Source organism: Epinephelus lanceolatus, chromosome 10 (assembly GCF_041903045.1).
Source record: "Epinephelus lanceolatus isolate andai-2023 chromosome 10, ASM4190304v1, whole genome shotgun sequence".
Taxonomy (NCBI): Eukaryota; Metazoa; Chordata; class Actinopteri; order Perciformes; family Serranidae; genus Epinephelus; species Epinephelus lanceolatus.
The window spans coordinates 19,825,788-19,851,326 of record NC_135743.1 but is presented as its reverse complement, the minus strand read 5'-3'; the positions used below and the strand labels follow the sequence as shown (position 1 = coordinate 19,851,326).

At 42.1% G+C, this 25,539-nt stretch overlaps 1 protein-coding gene across 1 annotated transcript in view; it reads left to right on the top strand.

Annotated features, from left to right (window-relative positions):
* LOC117266425 (mitogen-activated protein kinase kinase kinase 5) overlaps window positions 1-25,539 on the top strand; it is a 29,982-nt gene continuing 4,443 nt past the window's right edge. Inside the window, exons 1-23 of the mRNA XM_033641623.2 lie at window positions 1-492; window positions 593-732; window positions 3,371-3,558; window positions 3,738-3,906; window positions 4,442-4,548; window positions 4,688-4,858; window positions 6,566-6,678; window positions 7,018-7,177; window positions 8,515-8,665; window positions 9,414-9,518; window positions 9,846-9,895; window positions 10,500-10,595; window positions 12,876-12,960; window positions 13,343-13,476; window positions 15,244-15,371; window positions 18,041-18,177; window positions 18,298-18,403; window positions 18,532-18,689; window positions 20,447-20,645; window positions 20,962-21,130; window positions 22,907-23,069; window positions 25,110-25,295; window positions 25,399-25,504. Of these exons, the coding sequence (XP_033497514.2) occupies window positions 162-492; window positions 593-732; window positions 3,371-3,558; window positions 3,738-3,906; window positions 4,442-4,548; window positions 4,688-4,858; window positions 6,566-6,678; window positions 7,018-7,177; window positions 8,515-8,665; window positions 9,414-9,518; window positions 9,846-9,895; window positions 10,500-10,595; window positions 12,876-12,960; window positions 13,343-13,476; window positions 15,244-15,371; window positions 18,041-18,177; window positions 18,298-18,403; window positions 18,532-18,689; window positions 20,447-20,645; window positions 20,962-21,130; window positions 22,907-23,069; window positions 25,110-25,295; window positions 25,399-25,504 (3,352 nt within the window). The 5' untranslated portion in view covers window positions 1-161. The remainder of the gene's footprint in view (window positions 493-592; window positions 733-3,370; window positions 3,559-3,737; window positions 3,907-4,441; window positions 4,549-4,687; window positions 4,859-6,565; window positions 6,679-7,017; window positions 7,178-8,514; window positions 8,666-9,413; window positions 9,519-9,845; window positions 9,896-10,499; window positions 10,596-12,875; window positions 12,961-13,342; window positions 13,477-15,243; window positions 15,372-18,040; window positions 18,178-18,297; window positions 18,404-18,531; window positions 18,690-20,446; window positions 20,646-20,961; window positions 21,131-22,906; window positions 23,070-25,109; window positions 25,296-25,398; window positions 25,505-25,539) is intronic.

Below are 25,539 nucleotides of genomic sequence, written 5' to 3'. Positions count from 1 at the left end.
TGGAGAGGAGTACCGGGAATGATAGTGGATATACGCTGTGCGCGGGGGTGGCGACACACCTGGGGAATTACAAGAACAAGCAACCGTGCCGTTGCGTTTTAAATTGAAGCTGTCCCCACGAAGGTCATGCATTGAGTTGGAGCTGCGGAGCAAGGCGCAACATGTACACGACGGAGCGCAGGCGGATGAGCCTGCACGACATGAGGAGGAAAGATCCAGTCAGGGTGTCAGCTGGAAGTTTGTGGCAGGACGCTTTAGCCATGGAGCTGAGCGCCTCGGGTAAACCGATCGTCTCTCCACGGAGTCGCACCAGAGCTGTATCCGTGGCGTATATTGTCAACGAGGACGTATCGGTGCCGCAGACTGAGGGGAACTTATCCCTGAAATGTCTGAAGGAAGCCTGCGCGGACGCACACGCAGCTTTTAAAACTATTTCATTTGAGAGAATATCCCTGGGCACCACCGACATCCTGGATAGTTTCTACAATGCAGGCAAGTGTAGGCATGCTGGCCGCAGGGTCGCTGTCTCACACGCAGCGCTGCGCCAGTTACGCAAACTAACTAACTTCGCCCTGTTAAATTTCCCCCACAGATGTAGCAGTGGTGGAGATGAGTGACTCTTTTTGCCAGCCTTCCCTTTTCTATCACCTGGGAGTGAGGGAAAGTTTCAGCATGACCAATAACATAATCCTCTACTGTTACAAGCAAGATAGTGATCTACAGGCTATCAAGGTAACGTAAAGGGACAGTTCACCCCAAATTAAAAATATTGTCTTCCTCTCACCTGTAGTGCTGTTTATCATCTTAAATTGTTTTGGTGTGAGTGGCCAAGTGTTGGAGATATCAGCCATGGAGGTGTCTGCCTTCTCTCCAGTATAACATTTTACATTTGTAAAAACTCAACAGCAATGTCTCTTTCCAGAAATCATGACCCGGTTACACAAGATAATCCACAGACCTTGTTGTGAGCAGTTTCATGTAGGAACTATTTTCTTTCTCCCAAGCTACATTCGCCTAAGTGCAGAGGGAAGCGTGCATCTACTCATGAGGTTCATCCCATGAATAGATGTCATCTCTTTCTCGCATCTTAGCTCAGCCTTCCCCTCAGACACGGGGGAGAGATGCGAGGATGAGGCAAGGAGAGAAGGAACGAGGAAATATGTCCTTAGAGAAATGAGACGTCTTTTCCTCTGAAGTGTATCATGATGACGGTGACAGCTGATTACTTCTGGATCAGCTGACAGGAGGCTTTATTAACAGCAACAGAAACTTTTAATGGGGTGTGTGTCTGCCCACACATAATGTTATACATAATGATAACGATACAGATACAGTTATCAGTAGCAGAGCAGCAGTGTTTTCTCTCTAACAATCACCCGCGTTCTGTATTTATAATATGGGCTATATCCTGCTCAGAGTCATAAAATGTGTTTATATGATTCAGGCCGTGGCGGTGAAGATTCTCAGTCATCCAGGTCATGGTAAACACAAGTGCCATAGCTTAGGCAACTGGACTTGCTCGTGTTTCTTGAAGACATTTCACCTCTCATCCAAGAGGCTCCTTCAGTTCTTATATGATTTAGGCTTTTTAATTATTTGCATCTGTATTTATTGATACTCTGATTGTGAATTCATTATTTAATAACCTTGAATATGGTTACGGTGTCTTTGAACACTGGAAATGATTCATTCATTTCATTTGGTAAAAAAAAGCAAAAGCTGCACTTGTGTATCCTCGCTTCCCTCCCCTCTGAAAGCCTTCTCTCTCTCCTTGACTCCTCGACTCCTCGGAGCACATTTTAACGAACTGAGACAACCTTTAAGATGGAAAGTCTCTGGGGCGTCGGTGGCTTGGTGGGTGGAGCAGGTGCCCCATGTGCAGGGCTGTTGCCGCGGCGGCCCAGGTTCAGCTCCAGCCTGTGGCCTTTTGCTGCGTGACGCTCCCCCCTCTCTCTCCCCCTTTCACACTTGGCTGTCCTATCAATTGGAGGCAAAAATAAGATGGTAAGTCTCAATCAGTTTCCAAGTCAAGTGATCGAGGATAGAGGAGTCGAGGATGGATATTAGAATGAACCCAAGGACAAGAGGCTCATTCTCGTGACAGCGTGAGATGTAAACACTGATGGCATCCTCCTCAGCTGAGCTGTAACGTTATTCAGCTCAGTGCTGCTAGGTGAGGTAGTAGAGGATGAACCCTTCCTACTGCATGGTGACACAGTTGGCAGGTGTAGTTCAGTAGAAAGAAAATAGTTCCTACATGAAAGTGCTCACAACAAAATCTGTGGATTATCTTGAGTAATCCGGTCATGCTTTCTGTAAAGAGACATTGCTGTTGAGTTTTTCAAATATATTTTTTTGGCACTCTGAGCACCACAGGCTGAGTCCCATCTAGTCCCATTATACTGGAGAGGAGGCAGACATCTCGACAGCTGATATCTCCAACACTCGGCCGCTCACACCAAAACAATTTAGATAAATTAAATAGCACTACAGATGTTAGGCAAAATGTGTATTTTTGATTTGGGGGTGGACTGTCCCTTTAAAAAGCAACACATAGTCCCACTTGTGTTTATGTTATGAATGAATGTGATAATTAAACTAGGATTGCAGCTATGGATTACAAACTGGGGGGCCCAGAAGTCAGGTACACTGTGTAAAACATGTTGTTTTAACTGAAAATATGTTGCAGAATACACACCATGTAAGATCAAAGAGAACTGATTTAAGAGGAAATTAAGGCAATCCTGCATAATTAACGAATCTGGGAAGTTAATTTTATTTCACCGCAGACCTCTGAACAAGTTTTGTCAGCATAGGGGTACTGGTTGTGTTTTGCAGCTCTGTTCAAAATGTACAGTTAAGATGCCATGTGTGTTGAGAGTGAGATGATGGAGCCAGTGCAGGCCCACAATTGATTTTTGCCCCAGGCCCTCTGGCAGTTAATCTGGCCATGGCTGCTGCTTTTCATCATTGATTAATCTGCTGATTATTTTCTTGAGTATTTGATTGATAGTTTGGTCTGTGAAGTGCTGGAAAATCTTAAAAAAAAAAAAAAAGCCCATTACTGTTTCCCAGATGTGAAGGTGACGTCAAATGATTTGTTCTGGGTTTAGTCCGTTTAGAGTTATGCGAAGCAGAGAACATAATTGGGAATCATTTTAGCTCTAAATAAAATAGTGTACATATCAGAGAGATTTAATTTGAAATCAGTAGCAAATCAGTTGTATTTATTCAAGAGTTTTTTTAAACATTAAGCATTAAAAGAAGGAATCCGAACAACTTGTAAATGCTGCCTCAGCTCCACTGAGGCCATTCAGGAGCTTTCAGTTCGCATGTGTTCCTGTTTGACATGTGCATTGTCTTCCCTCAGGAGCAGTGTGGCAGTTACACATTCATCCCTTACGTAGTGTCACCTCAGGGCAAAGTGTTTGCCTGTGACGCCACCATGATGACAGGTATCAAAGAGTTGATGCAGCCGAGTTTCCAGCTGGAGCCTCTGCTGACCCCGCTGGTGGAGAGACTGGTGCATCTGCTGAACAATGTGCACCTTCAGTCCAGGTCAGGCATAAACTGCAGGGCTTTGTTCACCACCGTGTGCTTTGCCAAAAAACATTATCATCTCAGATTACACATGCATTTGCTTATGCTATTACTCACGGCTTCCTCCGCGGTGGATGATTTATTGAAGATTGTGAAATTGTGGACTGTTATGACTCCTCCGCTCTTTGTGCTGACAGTGAGTACTTCCGGGAGTCAATCAGGCATGAGATCCGTATGGCACGGGAGCGGTTCAGCGGCAAAGCTCTTAGTGAAGAGTTGAGTCGCATCCAGAAACGCCTGGACAGTGTAGACCTTCTCACCCCTGATATCGTCATGAACCTGCTGTTGTCCTACAGGGACGTTCAGGTGTGTGTATGTCAATATGGAGTGTGTAAACAGTCATGGACAACAGCCAGCGGTTATTTGTTTTTAAAACTGTAAAAAAGGAACTAATAGGTTGCAGAGCCAACAATCGATTATCTTATCACATATTATTTGAGTAAAAAGCTAAAAAATAAAAAAAATAAATAAATAAAAATAAGTCTTTGTTTTGCTGGAATGTAAAAAAATATTTCCCATTTTTATTGAATTTATAAAAAACTCTATGGCTCAACCAATTGATAAATCTATTTAATTATTAAGCACAAAATATGCATTTTTAGTTGATATGAAAAAGCCTTTATTTCATTATGAAAATATGAATGTTAACAACATGAAGCAGACAAATTTTGGAGCCTGCAAAGCTCATGATAAAGCAACACCCAGGATGACATAGTAGCAAAAATGACCATTGAGATTGAAGTCATTATTGGTAATAAATGCTGTAATAATATGAATTATTAAAGGGGATCAGATGTGTGCACGGTAAATAATACATTGTAATTCTACACTCCTCTCTCAGGACTACGATGCCATAATCAAGCTGGTGGAGACTCTGAACGAGCTGCCCATGTGTATGGTGGCTAAACACCAGAATGTCAAGTTTAACTACATATTTGCTCTAAACAGGTACCCAGATATAAAGTGATGTGATTGAACTGTTGTTATCTCTCAGCCTGTAGCCTTTATTTGCCCTGCATGTACACAAGACAAAAAGGGTTTTTTCAAAGCTCGTCACTGCTGATGTTATCGACTCTTCCCTTGACAGGCGGAATCAGCCTGGAGATCGTGCAAAGGCTTTGGAGGTAATTCTGCCTATTGTGGAGCCAGGGGTCAAGGTGGCTTCAGATGTCTACTGCCTGTGTGGACGGATCTACAAAGACATGTTCATGAGCTCTGGGTTCACTGATCACAGCAGCAGAGACCAGGCCTGCTATTGGTACAAACACTTCCTGTTCATGGCTCTGGTCTTACAGACTGATCTACATGTCTTTTGCTTAGAGTACAGTTTCTCACTATAGATTCTACTTAAAGGTCCAGGGTGTAGGATTAAGGGGGGCATATTGGTAGAAACAGAATATGAGAATTGTTGTGTCTTCATTACCTCAGAATGAGCTGTTTATATCTACACACAGAGCGGGTCCTCTTCACAGGGTTCACCATGTTGTTTCTACAGTAGCCCAGTACGGACAAAACAAACATAAGCTCTAAATAGGGACAATCACATTTTCGTGTTGGCCACCATAGTTTTACAGCTTGTTTGGCACAGAGGAGAGGATTTAGTCGGTTGGAATCTGCAAGCTAAGTCCCAAGATGCCATTAATACCCTTTTTCCATTGACACTCTTGGCTGTGCCTAGTAAAGCCATTTCCATTGCCAGTTTAGACGCGCTGTGCCACGGCAACCCGCGCCGGAAATGGACCTTCTCTGGAGTAAGTCCAAACGCAGGGCCGCCCGCCCTCAAGCGGGCAACGGTGATGTCTTGCCAATTGCAGCCAACCGCCGCCGACCGCTGTTCTCCCTCCAAATATGTGTTTATATGTTGCTAGACTCTCCTCACCTCTGTCTGCAGGGAGACCAGAGAGAAAGACGTTTTTTAAAGTCTCTCTGTGTTTAGATTTCTTGCCTTTTGTAGCTTCTAACTGAATCACTGTGGTTTGGAGTTTAGTTTCTCTTTCTTTCTCAGTTTCTTTCTCTTTTTTTTACTTTAGATATCTGCTTTATTTTACTGTATTCATGTTTGCTACCTGCCGTATTAGCTGTGTGAAGTTGCAGCTCAAAAAGTCAGCATTTCCTTATTTTGCGGCTTCATAATAAAAGTTTATACAAAACAAAATAACTTTTATTGTGAAGAATCTATAGGAAATGTGTTTATCACTGAATTAGTGGAACTTTATTAGCGGCTTTCATATTATAAAGACATGTCTAATAATACGGCAGGGAGGAAAGTGAAAGCAGAATCAGCCACAGTGAGATGCTGGTGGAGAGCTGCAGACACCTCTGCAAACAGCTCACCTCCAACAGGTAAACTTCTTTTACCTGCCCTGCTGTGGAAAAACACACGCAGCAATAATAACAGGGGACTTAAGCCTGAATCAGCACTCTGCTTTCAAACGTCATCACTCCAGACACGCCATCATCAGTTTAAGTTTAAGACACACCTTCAAAAAGGCAACTCTGTTGTAATGAAAATGCAAATCCCTGTCGTGCTGGGCTGACAGCCGAAACTAAGCCAAGCCAGCCCACGACTGTCTGACTGAAAGAGTATAAGTCCTGCATACTAGACCTTTCATAGTAGGTCTGCACAATATCATGTTTTTCTTTATATTCGTTAAGATGTCAACTTGCAGATGTCAATTTAACAAGCAATCTGTTGTATACTAGCAGGATAGTGAAGGCAGCAGAAAGGCAGAGCTGAACACACTTTGTCTGATTATTGATATTAAAGTAATATCATTACCGCGATATTCAAAGTTATTGCATATTTTCCTCTTATTGCGCAGCCATATTTGATTCTACTTTTTTAACTGTTGCTGCTTGTATGTGTTTGCAGTTATGTCGCATTATTATTCTGATGTTATTGATGTCCCCTGTCTCTCAGTGTGCCAGTATAATCCATCAGTGCTGTCTTTGTATTATTTGTCAGGTATGGGAGAGCTTTTGAGATGGAGCCAACTCTTCACTCCGGCATCAACAACGTGGTCCTCCTGATGGCAGCCGGCCATAAATTTGACACTTCAATTGAGCTGCGTAAAATAGGTGCCTCGTACTCTCTTCATCCGTTCTTCATCAGAGAAAATCAATGACAGATTTTCACTTTCATAATGTAGAGAGAATACAAATCTCTGCCAGAGGTCTACAGATTCAGTGTGTCAAAGTTTTTACTACTTATGCTTTACACTTTATAGTGTAGGGGTTTAAACCTTCGGCTTTGCAATGATGTAACCTGCAATTTAAATTTGTAAGCTCACATTCTGCTAGTGCATGACTTGTTGTTGATTAGTTGTTCACAGAGCCATCATCTGTTGATGCACATACTGATTTTATATGTGTTTGGTAACGATTTGTTTTGCTCCGTGTGGTTATGTTGGTATTCAGGTGTGACTCTCAGCACCCTGCTCGGTAGAAAGGGCAGCTTGGAGAAGATGAAGGACTACTGGGATGTCGGCTTCTACCTCGGAGCAAACATCCTCGCTAACGAACACAGAAAAGTCATCATGGCCTCTGATAAGCTCTACAGACTCAAAGCCCCTATCTGGTGAGGCTTAAAACAGTTGCTGGTTAATAGTAATGACGCAGATAAAGGTGTTTAATCATCATCAGGATTCAGTTTGCAGGGCATATTAGTTTAATTTGATTGGTTGATTTAAAAAATCAGAAACCTCTGTGGATAAGAGCACACAGTGGGATTCTGGCCTAATTTAAAGTCAGTCAGTCAATTTATTTGTCATGTGAGCACAGTGAAATGCAGTCCTTTGGTTTCCTCAATTTGTATAAATCAGTGTAATTCTAGTAAATGTATGTCTATAGGGTGTGGGGGTGTCTCAGGTGGAGTCGTCTTGTTGGAACCTTGTAGCCTGAGGGTAGAAGCTCTTCTTCCATATTATTTTAATGTGGATTAAAGGAGTAGTTCAGGTTTTTTAAAGTGCAGTTGAATGGGGTAATTATCCATGCCCCAGTTTGGAGAAGCAGGCTGAACATTGGAGCTGCTTATCTACCGCTGAAAACACACAGGTGCCACCATGGCATGGCATGTCATCAGATGTGCATCAAATGCCGCCCCTGGCACACACTTGGACGTGTTGCGTTGCAGCTCAACAATAGACGACCATGCAAAGTTAGTACTACTTTAACTGAAAGATCTGTGCTTCCTCCATGGTTGCATTAGCTTAAAATCATGTGTGGACAGCACCTAATTAAACCTGATTCCTCACCTGAAGAGCCAATCTTGACTCACCAGGCAATATCTTTTTGGTCGTTGTCTTTATAGTGATGGGATTGTGGGTCGTTTAGCTCAGGATATTTCTTGACCTAAACAATGAGTCTCTCCTCATATGTTCTTTGTCACACACGAGACACAGCAACGGCAACAGAGTTCTCTGTGTATCAGTGGTGAGGAGAGGAATCAAGCTGCCATAGGAGCAGAGAAAAAGAAAAATGCATTTAATTCCAGGGGGAGCAAGGCTGGAAATAAGACAATGGTGTAAATTGCTGTGGGGCGGTGCATCCTGCTGCTGCCGGTGTGGGGTTGAACATTGAAAATAATAGGGGTGTATTTTTTGACGTGCATTGTTCGCCATCAGTGTGTGGGCCTTACTGCTGCTTTGATCAGTTAGTAAGTAACTAACCCTTTCAAACACCATACAATTACAAGCTAACAGATCGAGTCAGCAGTAGATTAGCTGCTCCTGTGTTCAGCAATATTAAATCACTGCTTAGCTTCCATGTGGGACTCCAGCCTGCCTCTCCAAACTGGGGGTGCACCAACTGACATCTACTGCCTGTAATATACTGTCTGTGGATAAGCACCCCATACAACCCCTCTTCAAAAAAATGTGAACCATCCCTTTAATGAGTTCAGTGTCTTTTTTTCAGGTATGTGGCATCCATAATGGAGACGTACATCCTGTACCGTCAATTTGCCAAGCTACCTGAGGTGAGATCGCCTAAACAGGACATTGTGGACTTCTGGATGGAGCTGCTTCTGCAGACGTGTAAACCCACTGACTCTACAGGCCGCTGCCCGGTAAGAAAACATTTCCACCCTTAACACTAACCTTAACAATAAACAGAAAACCACAAAATGACCATTTGTAATGAATAAGTCACCCCATGTTACTTTGAATTTGAAAGAAGTTTTTTTTTCACGTGCTTTCACGGAAATTAAAAATTGATTTCTTGATTAATTATTTGGGGACCATGTGTAAAAACAGCAGAACTATATTAAAACATCTGTTTACAGACTCTCACAGAACTTGTGTAGTACAGTCTAAGTCTCATTTATCCAGTCGTATGCTCAGTACTTGCTCAGTACCAAACACATGCATTTCCGTCAAAACCTTGCTATTTAAAACTGAACTGGAAGTGAAACTCATTTATGCTCTCTTCAAAGCCGGACTCTAATACTAAGGTTTTTTAGTGAAAATGCATGTGCTTGGGAAAAAATGAGACTTTACTGTACAAGTTGTGTGAGAGTTTGTTAAAGGATGTTTTGATGTATAGATATTTGAGATATCTGCTGTTGTTAAAAGTGGTCCCCATCCATCAGCAAATCAGTTTGGTTGATTTACAGATGGTCATTTTGTGGGTGAAGTATTCTTTTAAAGCTTATATGCACTGCTGTAATTTAATATTTATTTATAATTACAATATGGGATAATATGTTCAGGAAATAATATAAAATCCAGCTAGTTTTGACCCTCCATTACAGATAAATAAAAGTCACGTAGCTGTTATGAAATACTGATGACAGGATTTGAATTTTCTGCGTTCAGGTGCTCATTCTGGAGCCCAGTAAAGTCCTCCAACCAGCTATTGTGTGTGTGAGTGAAGAGGACGAAAGTTGCACTGTCCAGTTGAAACATGTTACACCCTTAAAGGTATGTAGACCCTCTGCTGCCCCACCCACCCACCCTTGGACCCACTGTATTATCTGGCTGCATGTTTACCTGCCATAGGAACAGAATGCAGAATAAATTGCATCATGAAAGGAAGAAACTTCTCTCACACTGATTTCTTGTTCAGTGAATGTTTAATCAGGTGAGCGTGTGGGTGTGTTCTCTGAGCGTCACTGTGTGGGGGAAAAAAACTTCATACCTCAGGAGTGTTTACTTTCTCTCTTTTGCAAGTACACATTCATGCAAATCAAAGCTGGGTATTATCAACTGTCTGTATCCTGTGTTTTAACTTCTCCCTTGATTCCACAGAAAGGCTTACACCAGTGGACTTTCCCAGCCTCTGCAATTCGGGGAGTGAGGTAAAGTGGAGTACAGCATGTGCTAACATCTCTCAAATATCTGCTCCCAGTTCTGGGTGTGTTCAAGCCTGCAGCAAAGCTAGAAGACCCAAAACATACAGGTTGTCTAGGAGACCTTGGCTCCCGGTCAGATTTTTGTTCTGTCAGGATGGTTTCAGGCTTTGCCTCTTTGTTGTTTGCAGATTTCGTTGATTCCTCTCTCTTCCTCTGGCTACTGATCAGTGTTGCTGTGTACTTTAGCCCTGTTTTGTCTGCTGATTTGCCAGTTGGGCAATATTCAGCAAACACCCGAAAGTCAGTCGGCTACAGGAAAGAACAGAGAGCTTTATCAGACTGTGATGTGTTTGGGAAACGTCTTTTTTCTTTCTGCATTCACTGAATTAATCAATTTTCCTCAGCTTTGTTTACTTACAGCTGATACCCTTTGTAATGCAAACATTAGCCTTTGGTTCCTTAAGACAGAAAATCGGCTGATAGATACAGTCTGTTTTCATCCTGTGTTCTGCAGAAACCATTTACACAAGTTTTTGATGCTGTCATGCATATTCTCAACAAATAAACTAGAGATTCTGACCAAATCTTTATTTGCTTTTTTCCACTGAAGTGCGTCAAAGATTGATGAGCGGAGCTGCTTCCTGTATGTCCACTACAACTCAGATGACTTCCAGCTCTGCTTCCCCTCTGAGCTTCACTGTAAAGGGTGAGGGCAAAGAAACAGCTGGACAGTGTGTGTGTGTGTGTGTGTGTGTGTGTGTGTGTGTGTGTGCGTGTGTTTGCGTGTGTGTTTGCGTGTGAGGCAGTGTGAATAACTTGCTTACTCACCAACTGACTGGCTGAATGAGGATATTCAGATGTCCGACAAATAGATAAACTAGCTTTGCAGACTGAGTCTAGAAGGTGGCCTGAAGAAAAGGGCATGATGCAATTACACTAAATGAGTCATTATTTCCTTTATTGCCCTCTAGAAAGTTCCCCGGAGGCAGATGTTTTTTTTTCATGGTTACTTAAAGAGTCAGTTGACCCAAATCACAAAAAAAAATCATTTCCTATGGCATGTACCACTGCAGATCAATTTAGCTGAGAGATCCGCTGCTGAAAACTCTGCTGCCACCTTAACAGTGAACTCAGTTTTATGGTGCTTGAAGCACTCCTCCTAATGTCTCAGGAACTTTGAACTTCCTACCAAGGAAATAGAAGTGAAGCTGAAACACTGCCTGGTGACACACTTCTTTGGAAAAGTAGGGAAATATTGTAGGAAATGTTTTTTTGTGATTTTGAGTCAACTGATTCTTTGAAGGTGTCCTGTGGGCTTTTCTGGAAAACAAACAGAAGTGACGTTTAATTTAGGCGTTTCACAGCAATATGCACTCTGTGTGTCCTTGATGTCTAACTGTTGGCTGCATTGTCGTCCCCACAGAACATTTGCAAAACCAACTTTTAAAAAAAGGTTATAAATCTTGCATTGTATACATTCTATGGCTGCTGACTAAGAATTTTCCTCGTCAACCAATAGTCGTCATTTAGGGCCATTAGTCGATTATTCGCCCGCATGTTTCTGATTTAATGGAAGTATTAAATGATATATTTTGGGTGGGGCAACACAATGGTTTGAGTTGAAGGTGTGAGAAAGAATAGTATCAGTAACATTGTTAACACTGTGCTACATTACAGAGAAATACAAAACCATACTAATGAACCTTCATTAATATAGGCCTATATTTTATCTACAAGTGCACGTCACACACTGAGCGAGCCGCCTGTTGATGACGCTGTCGGCAAAGCAGTAATGATTGTGCTAAGTGGCTAATGGGCATGTAGCTACTGACATGTTTCAGATGATACGTCATGTTTGTGGTCGACCAATGAAGATGAGTTTACATATCACCTTGGGTTCGTCCTTCACCTTCTCAAAATGATCCCACACTTTGGATTTCCTGCCCGACGTGTTATTAACTAGCCTGTGGAATAATCGCAGGTACCAGCCCTGGAAGTTAGGGGCCGTACACATGCCATGTCTTTGACCGCCTGGAAAACACGAGGTCGGGCCCTCGGTGCTACTCTTGTGCCTTAGCTTTCAAGAGTGCGGCAGCAGGTTGAGTCTGAGGTTGTTAAGCAACCTTAACAAGCATCGTATAGCCTTTTTACCTGAAATCAAGAGTGCAGAGCTGATCTTCTTCCAGGCGCTGTTTATAAGTGTTTACGCCTATCGTCCATGGGACAGATGTAAAGCTCTGGGTAGCCCTGCACTAACATGATCAACTTTTCTGTGTTCATCACAGACTGAATATTCACAGAAGAAGGGAAAGATATCTGTCAGCTGTGATTGGTTTGTAATGTGACTCCTGTCTGACTGCTGAGTGTGGACACTCCCTGTGTCTGTGCTTTCAAATTAAATTCCCACATGGTGCAGTCACATGGGTTTTGATTTATTTTGACAAGACGCAGCTCCTAATAGAGTTCCTTTTTTTTTTTTTCTGCGACTAAGCGACCAATGAAATCTTGCTGACTAATGACCTTTATGGTCGACTAACGTTTCCTCGACTATTAGGGAGCCGTAGTACATTCGTGATTTGTTACCAGCAGTCCTCTTTTTTTACTGTCATTGATGCAGTGTCTCTTAGTGTATTACCAATGGCAACTGTTTTTCAGGGGAGTAGTTTGAAACCCCAATAGGACTGAGTATCTTGCTGCACCCATGCACGTCCATCTTCGCGTGCACTATATAAACAAAAAAGGCAGCCACTCGGAAAACATTGCACTGTGGTCAAACCTCCACTGTGAGCTCTGTTGAGTCTGTTCACAAAGATGATTTTGTCTTCCATGTGGTGGGTGTTTTCCTTTTATGGGTAAATTCTTTGGCAAAAGTCTACAGGCACGTTTGACATATTGTCTTCAGTGGAAATTTGCTGGAACTTTATTTGTTCCATGAAGCACACTATCTCATCTACATTAATGTCTCCTCACTCTGTTCTCTCACTAGTTTTTGCGAGCTGGTGAACTCTCTGCTGCAGCAGGCTGAACACCCTGCTCCTGACCTGAACCATGTAGCTGAGGGAGTACTAGAGGTCAGTCACAGTCTTCCATTCCTCTGACACAGAGTTTGCTCTATTTTAGGTCTCAGTTGCCTCAACAAGTAGGAAACAACTGCAGTTGCTGGGTGAAAATCAGATTCTCAAGAAGAGAAACATTCCCATAACATAGTGTCATATTTTCCATGTCATTTGGCATGGTGCGTGGTATCTGTTTGTGTAAAAATAATAAACACATCCATATTTAATTTTATATTTATTCTCAGAATTCTGGACTAATGATTTTATGTCAGAAGTCCCTGAATGAAACATCTGTTCTCTCCACTCTACCTGTCTCTCTCCTACTTGTGAAATTCCTCACAGTTCCTATGATGCTCATACTTTCAGTCAATGCATTTTCATTCATTCCCCTCCACAGTATGTCTACGAGACCAATGAAAATGGCGACAAGGTGGTTCTGGGTAAAGGAACGTACGGTGTCGTGTATGCTGGGAGGGATGTGAGCAACCAAGTTCGCATTGCCATCAAGGAAATTCCTGAGAAGGACAGCACGTATGAGAAACCAACACTTCCCATACTGGGAGACACTAAGCTGCACTGTTTCTGACAAGAATGTTTTTCCATAATAACCGTAATGGAAAGTGATTTGGCAGAGATAGCACCCATTGGCATGCTCTGGATCCCCAGTACTCTTCAGGAATCTTGGGGGAGATTGATGAGTGTTTAGGCTTTTCAGTCTTTGTTTGTTGCTCTGTAATCTGCACAAAGAGCCGAGGCTCACACTGCAGCACTATGTGAGAAGGAAGCATTCCATCAAAGGAAATGTGATATTTAAATCACTTTTTAAGCATTTACCAAACCTTGCCGTGTCCAAGACACAGCACAGGATTTATCTTTGCATTTGTCAAACTGTGTTGTTACCAGCAACAAACAATTACTCAAATTAAGAGTGTCAGATTAGTAGGTATTATAGTGATGATCCAGATGTACAACAACAAAATAGAGAAGATCCTGAACACTAAGCAAGACACAGGGACAGAGGGAGGAAGAACACGTTCAGTGTTGTGCAATAGCAACTGTCATGTGACATTTAGTGCTTTTATAAGCACTCCCTTCAACCATTTCATTTATATACTTCAAATGCAAACCTGAACATTGTTAGACTTTGCAACATTCTTTCTACCAACTATATACTAATGGAGATTTTTAAAAAAAAACTTATTAGACTAACAGTAAAAACTGCACATGTAGTTTATCATGCACAGTCAAGAGAATTTAGGTATGCATCCCACAGACATTTACCATGTTCTTTCTGACCAATATTAAACTGGTTTATTTGGAATTCAGAGGTTTGGAGACGCCAGGTAGAGTTTTATCCTGCATAAATTGTGTTTGTATGTATATTAGTGTGTGTGCTTGTCCATAATTTTTAATTTGTTTTAACTAGGGCTGTCAAAGTTACACGTTAATGATGTGGTAACGCAAATTCTTTTTAATGCCCCTTTTTTTTTTTTCTTTTTTCTTTTTTGTGATGGGCGATTAACACATGTGCCGTCTATAATTACGACCCTCGGCCCCACCTTGTAGTTTGGGAAATTAGAAAGCAATGCAACAGTAACGTGGATGGCAAGCAGAAACAAACCTGTGTGAGCAGAAATGGATAAAGACAGGTTTCTTTTGATGGCAAGTTCAGATTCAAAGCCCTGCCTGATGGTTCTCTCGACAAGACCAAAGTTATTTGCATTTTCCGTCAATGTGAATTGAGTTTCCACCGGAGTACTTCAGGCTGTTTAAAAACCAGGGAATGTTTAGTTAACCTTTACAAGTGTAAAGTTGGACACTACAATGTGTCAGTATAACTAAGTAATGTTACATTCAGGTCAATATGTCGATCTGTTGTTGCTTGCTGGGCTTGAGTTTGTCATGATATGCTTTCAGCATATTTTTTGAGCATGCAGTACCTTTGACATTATTCTAGAGAATATTCTGGGCTGTATTTGTCATAGTTTTGAGTTGTTGCGATGATAATAAACATACATTTGCATAAATCAAGCATATTTGTCCACTCCCATGTTGATAGGAGTATAAAAAACTTGAAAAATATCCCTTCAAGTTACATTTCGAACAGATAAAAAATGTGCGATCAATCATGAGTTCACAATGGACAATCATGCCATTAATCGCAATTAAATATTTTCATCGATTGACACCCCTAGTTTTAAAGCAAAGATCTAGGCTATCATATGGGATGCTATTTTGCTGAACCTGTGAACTTACAATGACCTCACAGTCACATGTCTACTCCTCTGTCCCTCCCAGGTACTCCCAGCCCCTCCACGAAGAGATAGCTCTGCACAAGAGGCTCAAACACAGAAATATTGTCCAGTACCTGGGCTCTGTCAGTCAGGATGGTTTCATCAAGATCTTCATGGAGGAAGTACCTGGAGGTATGAATTCTAAAATTGTAACTTTTAATACATTAGCTCAAGCAGTAAAGTAACTGTTCATCACTGGACATTCTTAGACAAATCCACGTCCATACACTGGCTGTAAAACACATTAACTTGCTAATAAACAAGGTATTAAAAGTTGTTTCACTCCTCAAAATGTTACTGAAGTTCTTCAGTGACATCCACCCAAACACAGTCAGTAGCAGATTTTTAGTCTTAGTATTACTGGATTTTAGTGCTGCATATGACACAGATGACCTCATCATATTACTAGACTGACTGGAAATTGGGTGGGACTTTCTGGCACATTACTACTCCTACTTAAAGCCCCTACAAGGAACTTTCATTTTGAGTTGATTTTGGCGACCCTGTGGACAAAAGCGGTAGTGTTTTGCCGGAATGAAGCCTACATTTTCCATGAGCTCTAGCGCGTAAAGACACTTACCTGGCTCGTGCATGTGTTTGTTTTGGGGATGAATGAAACAACAAGACGGGAAAACTTTGCCCCCGCTCCTATCGGGGATCCCAGCTCACCTCTGCCGCGCCCCAGCTCCACCTCTCCAGCGTAAGCACCACTGCTGCCGGGGTAAACGCAGCGGTCGGCTGGTAAGGCTGAAGGCCTGTTTGGCGGGCACTTCCACGGCTTCTTGGACTGAGTATGGAGCAGTGCCTCGCCTCTTTATTTCTTGGCACTCGCTGGACCCTGTCGACGCCTGGCTGGTACCTGTCATCGGCCCGGATGAGGTGTTCCAGCCCCGTGGCCCCTGCTCTCCTCGTCCCCGCTGGCGCGGGGTGAATCTGCGCAACCTGCGGCCTCTGTCTGTGGCTCCCCGGACAGCTAAAGCTGTGGACTTGCCGGCTCCTGCCAGGATTGGGCTGGTAAATGCTAGATCGCTAGCGAACAAAACGTTTATCCTGAAGGATTTCCTGACTTCCCAAGGATTGGATTTTCTCTGTGTGACTGAGACGTGGTTGACTGTTGGTGAGTCCAGTGCTTTCACAGAACTTTTACCCGATGATTGCTGCTATTTTAACTCCCCGTGGACGTCGGGTCGAGGAGGAGGAATGGCAACTATTTATAAGAGTCAGGATTTCATTTCACTACTAGTAAAATGTAAGCAGCTAGGTAAAATGACGTGCGCCGTCTGATTGCCGTAAATCGCTTCGTCCCGGAAGCGACCTGGGACAGACCCGTACACAGTTTCCTAAAGGTATGGATATACACTATATAGAAATAGCTTATCTTCACACCGATTGTCTCATTTGCTGTTGTAGGTCACGCACAGACAACAGCAGAAACGAGAGACTTTTGCATATCCAGTTAAAAGTTCCTTGTAGTGGCTTTAAAGGATAGTGACTACTTTGTTTCTATAGAAAATAATACATCTGAAAGTACAACAATGACATTCGGAGTTCCACAAGGCTCCATTCTGGGGCCTCTTCTGTTTAATATCTACACGCTTCCACTTGCTCAGATTTTGAAAAAAAAAACAACAAAATAATGATAATAGTTATACATTTTATTTAAACAGTTTACAATTTGCATAACTATATCACCACAGGACTATGGTCCAATACAGTCTCTCACTGAGTGCAACAAACACATCAACGATTGGATTTGCCACAATTTTCCTCGATTAACAAAGGTAAAACTGAGGTCATTGTTTTTTGGAGGCAAGGAAGAATGATTAACACTCAGCGCTCAGCTTAAGATCATATCAAGGAAGACTTGTATATGTCTCAGCAGGCCTTGGAAAAACTTGTCCATGCATGTATTTTCATTTGATTTGATTACTGCAACAGTGTCTTTACAGGTCTCCCTAAAAAAGCGATTAAACTTAAAAACATTGTGTTAAAAAAAAATAAACCGTCTAGAATTGCCCGAGGGTGTCTAAAATTAGTTGTTGGCACATTCAAACAGAAAAACTTGAAGTCCAACTTCACCCAGTGTGACTGTTTTATTCTGTGCTTATTTTCATGCAATCACATCTGCTTATACAATTACTGATGCCTTTTCACTGTTATTTTACACAGAGACCTAGACTAATACATTTCTTTAGTAATGTTTTAATTTAATCTACAACCTAACAATTAAACACAGGCAAATTAGTATTAGGTTTCTAGATGTTCTTTGAAACTGGAATGGAAACAGACTTGCAAAGCAGACTTGCAAAGCAGTCATGCCTTGGTTCAATGGATGTGCCAACATGAGGAAGCCCTGCCCCTGCTTTCAAGTCTGCATTTCCGTAGTTACTGTGTGGCTCTGTTACAGGATGATGTCTTTAATAAGCATCAAGGAAGTCAGCGTCTGTCTTGTGTGCAGATTTGACAGTGCATCGGTGATTGTGTAACACATACTGGAAGCCAGTTTCAAGAAAGTGGGTGGTTCCACCATCCTGCTCATTGAAGAAAAATCTCTTCACACAATGGCATAGTTGTTGGAAAAAACGTATGAAGATACGCAAACAATTTCAGTCCATAGCTTGGTTTTTATTTTGCCACATGCCGCTAAGAAATAGCTTTTTCAAGAAAAGTTATGTTTTGTTCTGTTATGTTGTTATGTTGCAAGACATAACATTTTTCACAGCAGGATTCTGTTCTTAAAAATGAGAATTTGAAATGAAAAATAAAATCAGCTCATGTGATTTGACATTTACTGCTTGTAGGAAGTTTGTCATCCCTCCTGCGCTCCAAATGGGGTCCCCTGAAAGACAATGAGCCCACCATCATCTTCTACACCAAACAGATCCTGGAGGGGCTCAAATACCTTCATGACCATCAGATAGTCCACAGAGACATTAAGGTGAGCCGAGGGACAAATAGCAAATAATAAAAATTTCAGAATTATTTCATCCTAGTTTTTTGTTATAAGATAGTAGTCTGTGTGAAACATCTAACTGTGGGTTATTTGTCCTTGGTGCAGGGGGACAATGTATTGATCAACACCTATAGTGGAGTCTTAAAGATCTCTGACTTTGGAACCTCCAAACGGTTAGCAGGGATCAACCCCTGCACTGAAACATTTGCCGGTAAGATGCTGTGTATTTCAAAACTTGTATGACTCTTTATGTGTTATGTTATCAGGATGTTGTGTATTTTTATCTGCGAACTGATCACAGTAACTTCCTTTAATCACTTTTATGGTTATTTTCAAAAGGAACTCTCCAGTACATGGCTCCAGAGATTATAGACCAAGGGCCTCGGGGTTATGGGAAGCCGGCTGATATCTGGTCCCTAGGGTGCACTATTATAGAAATGGCAACAGGGAAAACACCCTTCCATGAGCTTGGAAGTCCTCAGGCAGCCATGTTCAAGGTAAGTCAGGGGAAGTTGTGTATGAGGCAATGACTGGTAACTTTTAATCTAGTGCCATCATCAGGTCACAATTTTAATTGGTCCAGGACTTTGAAAAGATCACCTGTTTTGTGTTTAGTGCTTATTGCCAACTGTCAGCTTGGGCCGTACAGAGTAGTTTGAAGGTTTGAAGGTTTGAAGCGTCATTTGTAACATTGACATTTGAATTTTAAATCAACATTCGAATACTGCGCAGTTTTGGTTTTTTTTTTACACATCTATTTATTCTGTTTAAACCTAGTATTTCTGCCCAGTTGCAGACAAAGATTAGGTAACACTAATATTATATGTAGAAAACTCCCTGTTATCCTTTAAGAACTCCATTTCCCAGTAGCCCTAGCTGGATTGTATGACACTATTCCGCTCAATTGCATTAGTCTGTTCCCACCTCCAAAGCAGTGAGCCACATGTGAGGATGAATCAGGTGTTGCACGTTTCCACCAGCCACTAGACACACCTTGTCCTTTACAATGTATCATTAGTATTCCTATATTTGTAGAATTAGATTCCAGCACTGGTTGTGTAGGAATGTGTCCGACCCATGTGGTTCAGACATTTCCAAAAACTCCAGTCCAAAAGACCTATATCTAAAGAAATATTCTGCTTTAATTCAATTAAATTTTATGTATAAAGCCCAGTATCACAAATCACAGTTTGCCTCAGAGGGCTTTACAGCATACGACATCCCTCTGTCCTGGGACCCTCACAGCACATAAGGGAAAACTCAACCCAAAAAAAACCTTTAACTGGGGAAAAAATGGTAGAAACCTCAGGAAGAGCAACTGAGGAGGGATCCCTCTTCTAGGACAGACAGACGTGCAATAGATGTCGTGTGTACAGAACAGATCAGCATAATTAATGTACAGTGATCCATATGTATTTGCATTAAACCATTCAAAAGCAATAGTTTCACTGCAGTCAAACAACTGTTTCAACGGTCAGCGGTCTAGCAGTATAACTGCACCATAATTTACATTTATACAACCACAGTAACAAAAGAATCTAACAGCTCTAACACTATTATAGTAAATTAGTTAAATCATTTGCTTGCCTCTCAGGACTCCATGTCATGATGTCATCACTCATTTAATCCAAAAAAATCACTTTATTTGAAATTGAGGATTTTGTTCGAGGATTTGAGGAAAAAAACTTAGGTGATGACATCATAAAAAATGACATTCCATATAGCCCTAACATTTGCATGCCAACACATTGAACTAAGAAGGTGACTAAGGTAAACATTAGCATGATAGCATGCTGATGTTACCTTTAGTAAGCACTACTGCCCAAAGCTGTATCACATGAGATGACTGGTAGAGATCAGATTCCCATGTTAACAATCTCCACCATCATTTCCACTGAATTCGATTTGATTATATCGCATGAATGACGGTCTTTGTCTGATGCAATATTTAATACATATTTGGTTTAAGGCACTTCCACGTTAGGCACTGCCAAGTTGGATAAATCGGAGCTTTCATAAAAATCAGTCTCACAGTCTTCATTACAACTTGGAGACTGATATGAGGGCTATTTAAAAATCAGAAAATCGTAATCACCATAACATGAACGCAGCACCAGAACAGCCTCACATGCACCTGTAGACTCCTGCTGAACAAATCTAAGCAACGTCTGTCTTTTCTCTTTTAAAACACACAGTCTCAAAGTTAAGTTGCTTATATGAACAATAACAGTTTCTTTTTAACAATCCCATCCAGGTGGGCATGTTCAAGATCCACCCCAAGGTCCCAGAGTGCATGTCGGACAAGGCGAAGGGCTTCATCATGAACTGTTTTGTCCCTGAGCCTGACGACAGAGCCACAGCCGCAGAGCTGCTGAAGAACCCTTTCCTCAGGTCGTCCCCCAGGAAGAAGGCCAAGGCTCCGCCGGAAGTAGAATCTAAAGACCTTTCTGCAGGTGAGGCTTTAGTAGAGTTCAGATTCACATACTGCTCTTCTTTCTCACATATGTTGTCAGTTTTTCATCAGCCAGTGTGTCAAAATTACCTTTTGCTCCAGTTACAACATCTAAGGTAGTCAAGTCATCTCCCTCCTTTGCGTCAGGATGACATCTCTGACCATCATTTTTATTTCTCTTGTAATGTTTCATCTTGTTCTGTCACATTTCTTTTTAACTGTTGAGCACATGTTGTGGCACGTGTGTCAAGTGTTGTGATCAAACCTAGTTGATAGAAATTTGGATAGCTCACTCTTATCTAACCACTATCTCGCAGCCGACTACCAACGCAGCCTGTCTGTGCCGATCTCCATCCTCGTCGAGGACACTGATTCGGACTCGGGTTCGATCGACCTGTCCTGTTCCCTGGACCTGAGGAGGGTCCAGAGCAGCCTCATAGAAGATGAAATCTCAGAGAGCCCAACCGGCACCAACAGCTTCCTGCCGTGAGTTAAATTATTACGCAACAGACGATAAAAAACGTATCATTTCTGCATCAGCCATGGTTCTACAGAGTCTTACATCAAAGGCAAACTGCATAGAGGTTTCAGTTACATAGTCTTGTCAGGCTACATCCTGTGGAAGGAGCTTAATGCCACTGTATTAAATGCCACAGTCTACAGACAGCCATGCATTACTCACTGGATGAATCATTGATGTCCGCATCTTCATTTCTTTTCTGTGGGATTTACATTTCTGTAGATGCATCGCTTTTTTGTGATTGGCATTTGACCAGAGGACTATGACATTAACTAGTAAAAGAGAAAAATCTAAATACAGGTAAAATAAGAGTAGCAAAGAGGCTGTGTTGTAACTGGGACAAAGTCAGCAAATGCATGCATGTGTGTGTGTACATATGCAGAAAAGAGCTTAGCCATGCTTTTGTCTTCAAATTCCCATTCTATCCTGCCAATCAGAGAAAAGGATAGCCATTTATAAGCTGCCACCTTAGCAAGCACATGATGCCAGTCTGTTATTGAAGATGTGTGAGCTGACTTCTGTTGTTGGACGAACAGGCTCCTACCCAATGTAATAGTGCCGTGGACCCATTCAGCATGGATCGAAGGAATTGTATCTTTCAAGGTGGACGAGCAGACGCACAGAGAGAGCGTAGCAGCACAGTGTGTTTACAGTTCAGGCTACTTGTCAGTGATTAAATGCTACAACTCAAGACCCATGACAAGTTCCTGTGTCTCGCTGGTCACCTGCTGATTAAAGTGAAGAGGGTTAGCCCTGAAGTTAGCGAGCAAAGTTAGCCTCCCATTGGAACCTGACCAGGTTCACTCACGGTGACTGTTGAAAACTGTAAAGCTTCCTGGTGTAAAGGCAAACCTTTCGATTAACTGGTCCATCTATGTCCCATCCCTCACCTATGGTCATGAGCTCTGGGGAATGACCGAAAGAATGAGATCACAGATACAAGCGGCCAAAATGAGTTTCCTCCGTGGGGTGGCTCAGCCTTAGAGTTAGGGTTAGGAGCTCTGACTTTTGGAGGGAGCTCAGAGTAGAGCCGCTGCTCCTTCGCGTCAAAAGGGGTCAGTTGAGGTGGTTCAACCATCTGATCAGGATGCCTTCTGAGCGCCTCCTGTTAGAGGTGTTTCGGGTACGTCCCACTGGTAGGAGGCCCCTGGGAAGACCCAGAACATGCTGGAGGGATTACATATCTCATCTGGCCTAAGAGCGCCTTGGGGTACTCCAGGAGGTGCTGGAAAGTGCTGCTGGTTAGAGGGATGTCTGGGGTGCTTTGCTTGGCCTGCTGCCCCGAGACCCGACTTCGGATAAGTGGTTGAAAATGGATGGATGGATGAAGAGTTAATATATTGTTCCAAGTCAAAATTTGGAATTAAAAAAGCTGTTGTTTAATGTTGTTGACCATCGTTTCATGTACCCAGAATGCCTTTTAATGGGGGCACAGGGGGAGTGTAGGCGGGGAGCCTCAATGGGCTTCTTTGCTAGGGCCCCCCAAAGACTAGGATCACAACTGTGTACGAACCTCCCTACAGAAGAAAACAAGTGGAAAAGTGGACTTCCTGACCAACAATTCTCTGGATGCAATTGTCCAAAAATCACTTACTTTGAGGCAATACCACAGGACATGGGTCCTCATTAGGGCACCTCCAGCAACCGGTGTCACCTTTAAATACAATCTAGAGTGCACTTGTTTTTTATCTTCATTTGTTAATCTGGTGTAATTGATGTCTTTGTTGCCCCCTACTGTCCAGAGTACCAGAGGACTCTTCAGACATGAGCAGTCCAGTCTCAACAGAGGAGAATATTGGTCTGTTTATGCTGAGAAAGGACAGCGAAAGGAGAGCCACGCTGCACCGTGTCCTCACCGACTACATCAGCAACGTCGTCTTTAATATACAGGAATCTGTGCCTCAGGTGGGTGAAGAAAGTCACAGCAACACAAGTCAAAACGTTGTGAAATCTGTTAACTGCATGTCTTTCTATACAACATAACACTACATAGGATTGCAGCCCTTGTCTCTGGTTAGGCTTTTACATTCAAATTTAAACAATTAAACAACTTCTAAAGACAGATTCAGAATACAAATAGCCGAGCAGGTCTTTGAGTTAGACAGATTACTGGTCCACCAATAATTATTGGGTAGTTTTATGTCACATAGTTTTTCAGAATTGGAGGAGTTTGGCTAATAGGCAAAGACTTTATGCGCGAATGACCATGTATGTACATAATAAGCCCTGAATGTGTGTATTCCATCTTAGTTTGACATTGCACAAATTGTCCTGACATGTTTATGCACCGTTGACATTGCCAAATATCCAAAATATGAACCAACAGCAACATGACAAGACTGCAGTGGGTGTAGTTAATAATCAAGTTGACTTGCAAGTTAATAATTGTGAGCCTAAGGGCGTTTCTGTCATCTTATCCTACACTGAATTTGGTGTTTGTTTTCCACTTAAAAGCTGTTATGGCTTATGCATGAAGTAGCTCAGTCCATAGGGACTTGGGTTGGGAACCGGAGGGTCACCTGTTTGAGTCCCCGTCCGGACCAAAATATGGAGCGTGGACTGGTGGCTGGAGAGGTGCCAGTTCACCTCCTGGGCACTGCCGAGGTGCCCTTGAGCAAGGCACCGAACCCCCTAACTGCTCGGGGCGCCTCACCAAGGGCAGCTCCCTCACTCTGACATCTCTCCACTTTGTGCATGTATAGGTCCTGTTTGTGCATGTGTGTGTCTTTCGGACCTGTGTGTAATTGACGAGCAAGAGTGAAAACATTGAATTTCCCCTCAGGGGGATTAATAAAGTAAATAAACTTAAACTTAAAACTTAAAGCATTTCCCCCAGAACAAATACAGCAAGTAAATGAATAAATAAATTGTAAGAACAATAGTCAATAAACAGATACAATACACACAAGAGGGCGGGATTGCTTCTTCTTTTAATTTAGTTGTCATTTGAAATGTTACAAACAATGCATTTTGCCCATGGCTACATCAGGTTGGGCGAAATATGTTTGGGGCATGCGCTTTTTAAATAAATTATAAGCTTTAGCAGTTTCTCACCAATTCATTTGATGTCAAACGGTAATGTAAAATTATATATTTGTTCTGTGTAAAGCATGATTTATAGAAGAAGATAAAAGATAAGCTTTTATTAATCCCAGAGGGGAATTTTTTCAAGCTGTTGTCATACACACAGGCCCGAAATATACACACATGCTCAAACAGGACCTATACATGCATTAAATAGAGAGATGTCAGAGTGAGGGGGCTGCCTTGGACAGGCGCTCAAGCATTTGGGGTTTGGTGCCTTGTTAGTGGCACTCCATATTTGGTCCGGACAGGGACTTGAGCTGCCGACCCTCTGGTTCCCAACCCAGGTCCCTCTGGGCTGAGCTACTGCTGCCCCCAAAATGAAGAAGAAGAAGTAAGAATTTATTTCGGTCTGCATATAGAAATAAGAACATCATGTATTAATCTACAAATTGATGTAAATAAAGTCACAGCCTCTCACAGAAAATGGCAGATACTTAAATAGTACAGTGCAAAACATTACAATAAAGTCATTTAACATAACGTAGACACTTCTGCGGTCTGAAAAAGGTGCAGGCTGAAGCCGCAGCTTATAACACTGACGCTTTTAACAACATATCATATTTAGCAATCAACAACAAAACAAACTAAAACAGGCGCAAACAAGGCACAATAGCAACAAAAAAGGCAACTTACACACTTTAAGTTCCTGTACGCTGTTCTTCTACGTTAGTATTACAGTCTGATCATCCATTTTCATATTTGATTAATACAAATTTATATATCATTCTGACTTAACAGTTAAATTTTTTTTGGTGTTTCAGTAAAGACTAATGCATAAAAACATAAAACTGCACTGTTTTCAATAATGTACCACAGCTATGACTTCAGAAGCTCAATATATATCTTCTCTTTTAAAAGCACGGAGAGGGATCATCGCTAACTGCAGAGCACATCACTGAGCTCATTAGCTGCCTGCGAGAAAACATCCGCTCCCCAGACAAGAAGCAGCTGACCAGTAGCTTGCTGGAACTTCGAGCCAAGATGGTTACTGCTGCAGTGTCAATGAACAGCCTGCAGGCGGTGCTGTTTAGCTTCCAAGATGCAGTAAGTTACTTCAGAGTGGACACAGATTTTCCTGTTACTGTCAGCAATAGGATTGGTGAGACTTTTGGGGGCTGAACATGACTCCTCTGCTCTGTGTGTATAGGTGAAGAAGGTGTTGAGGCAACAACAAGTGAAACCTCACTGGATGTTTGCTCTGGACAATCTGCTGAGACAGGCAGTACAGGACGCCCTCACTGTGCTCCTACCAGGTAGAGCTTTATTTCACACAGTATAAGTTTCAGAA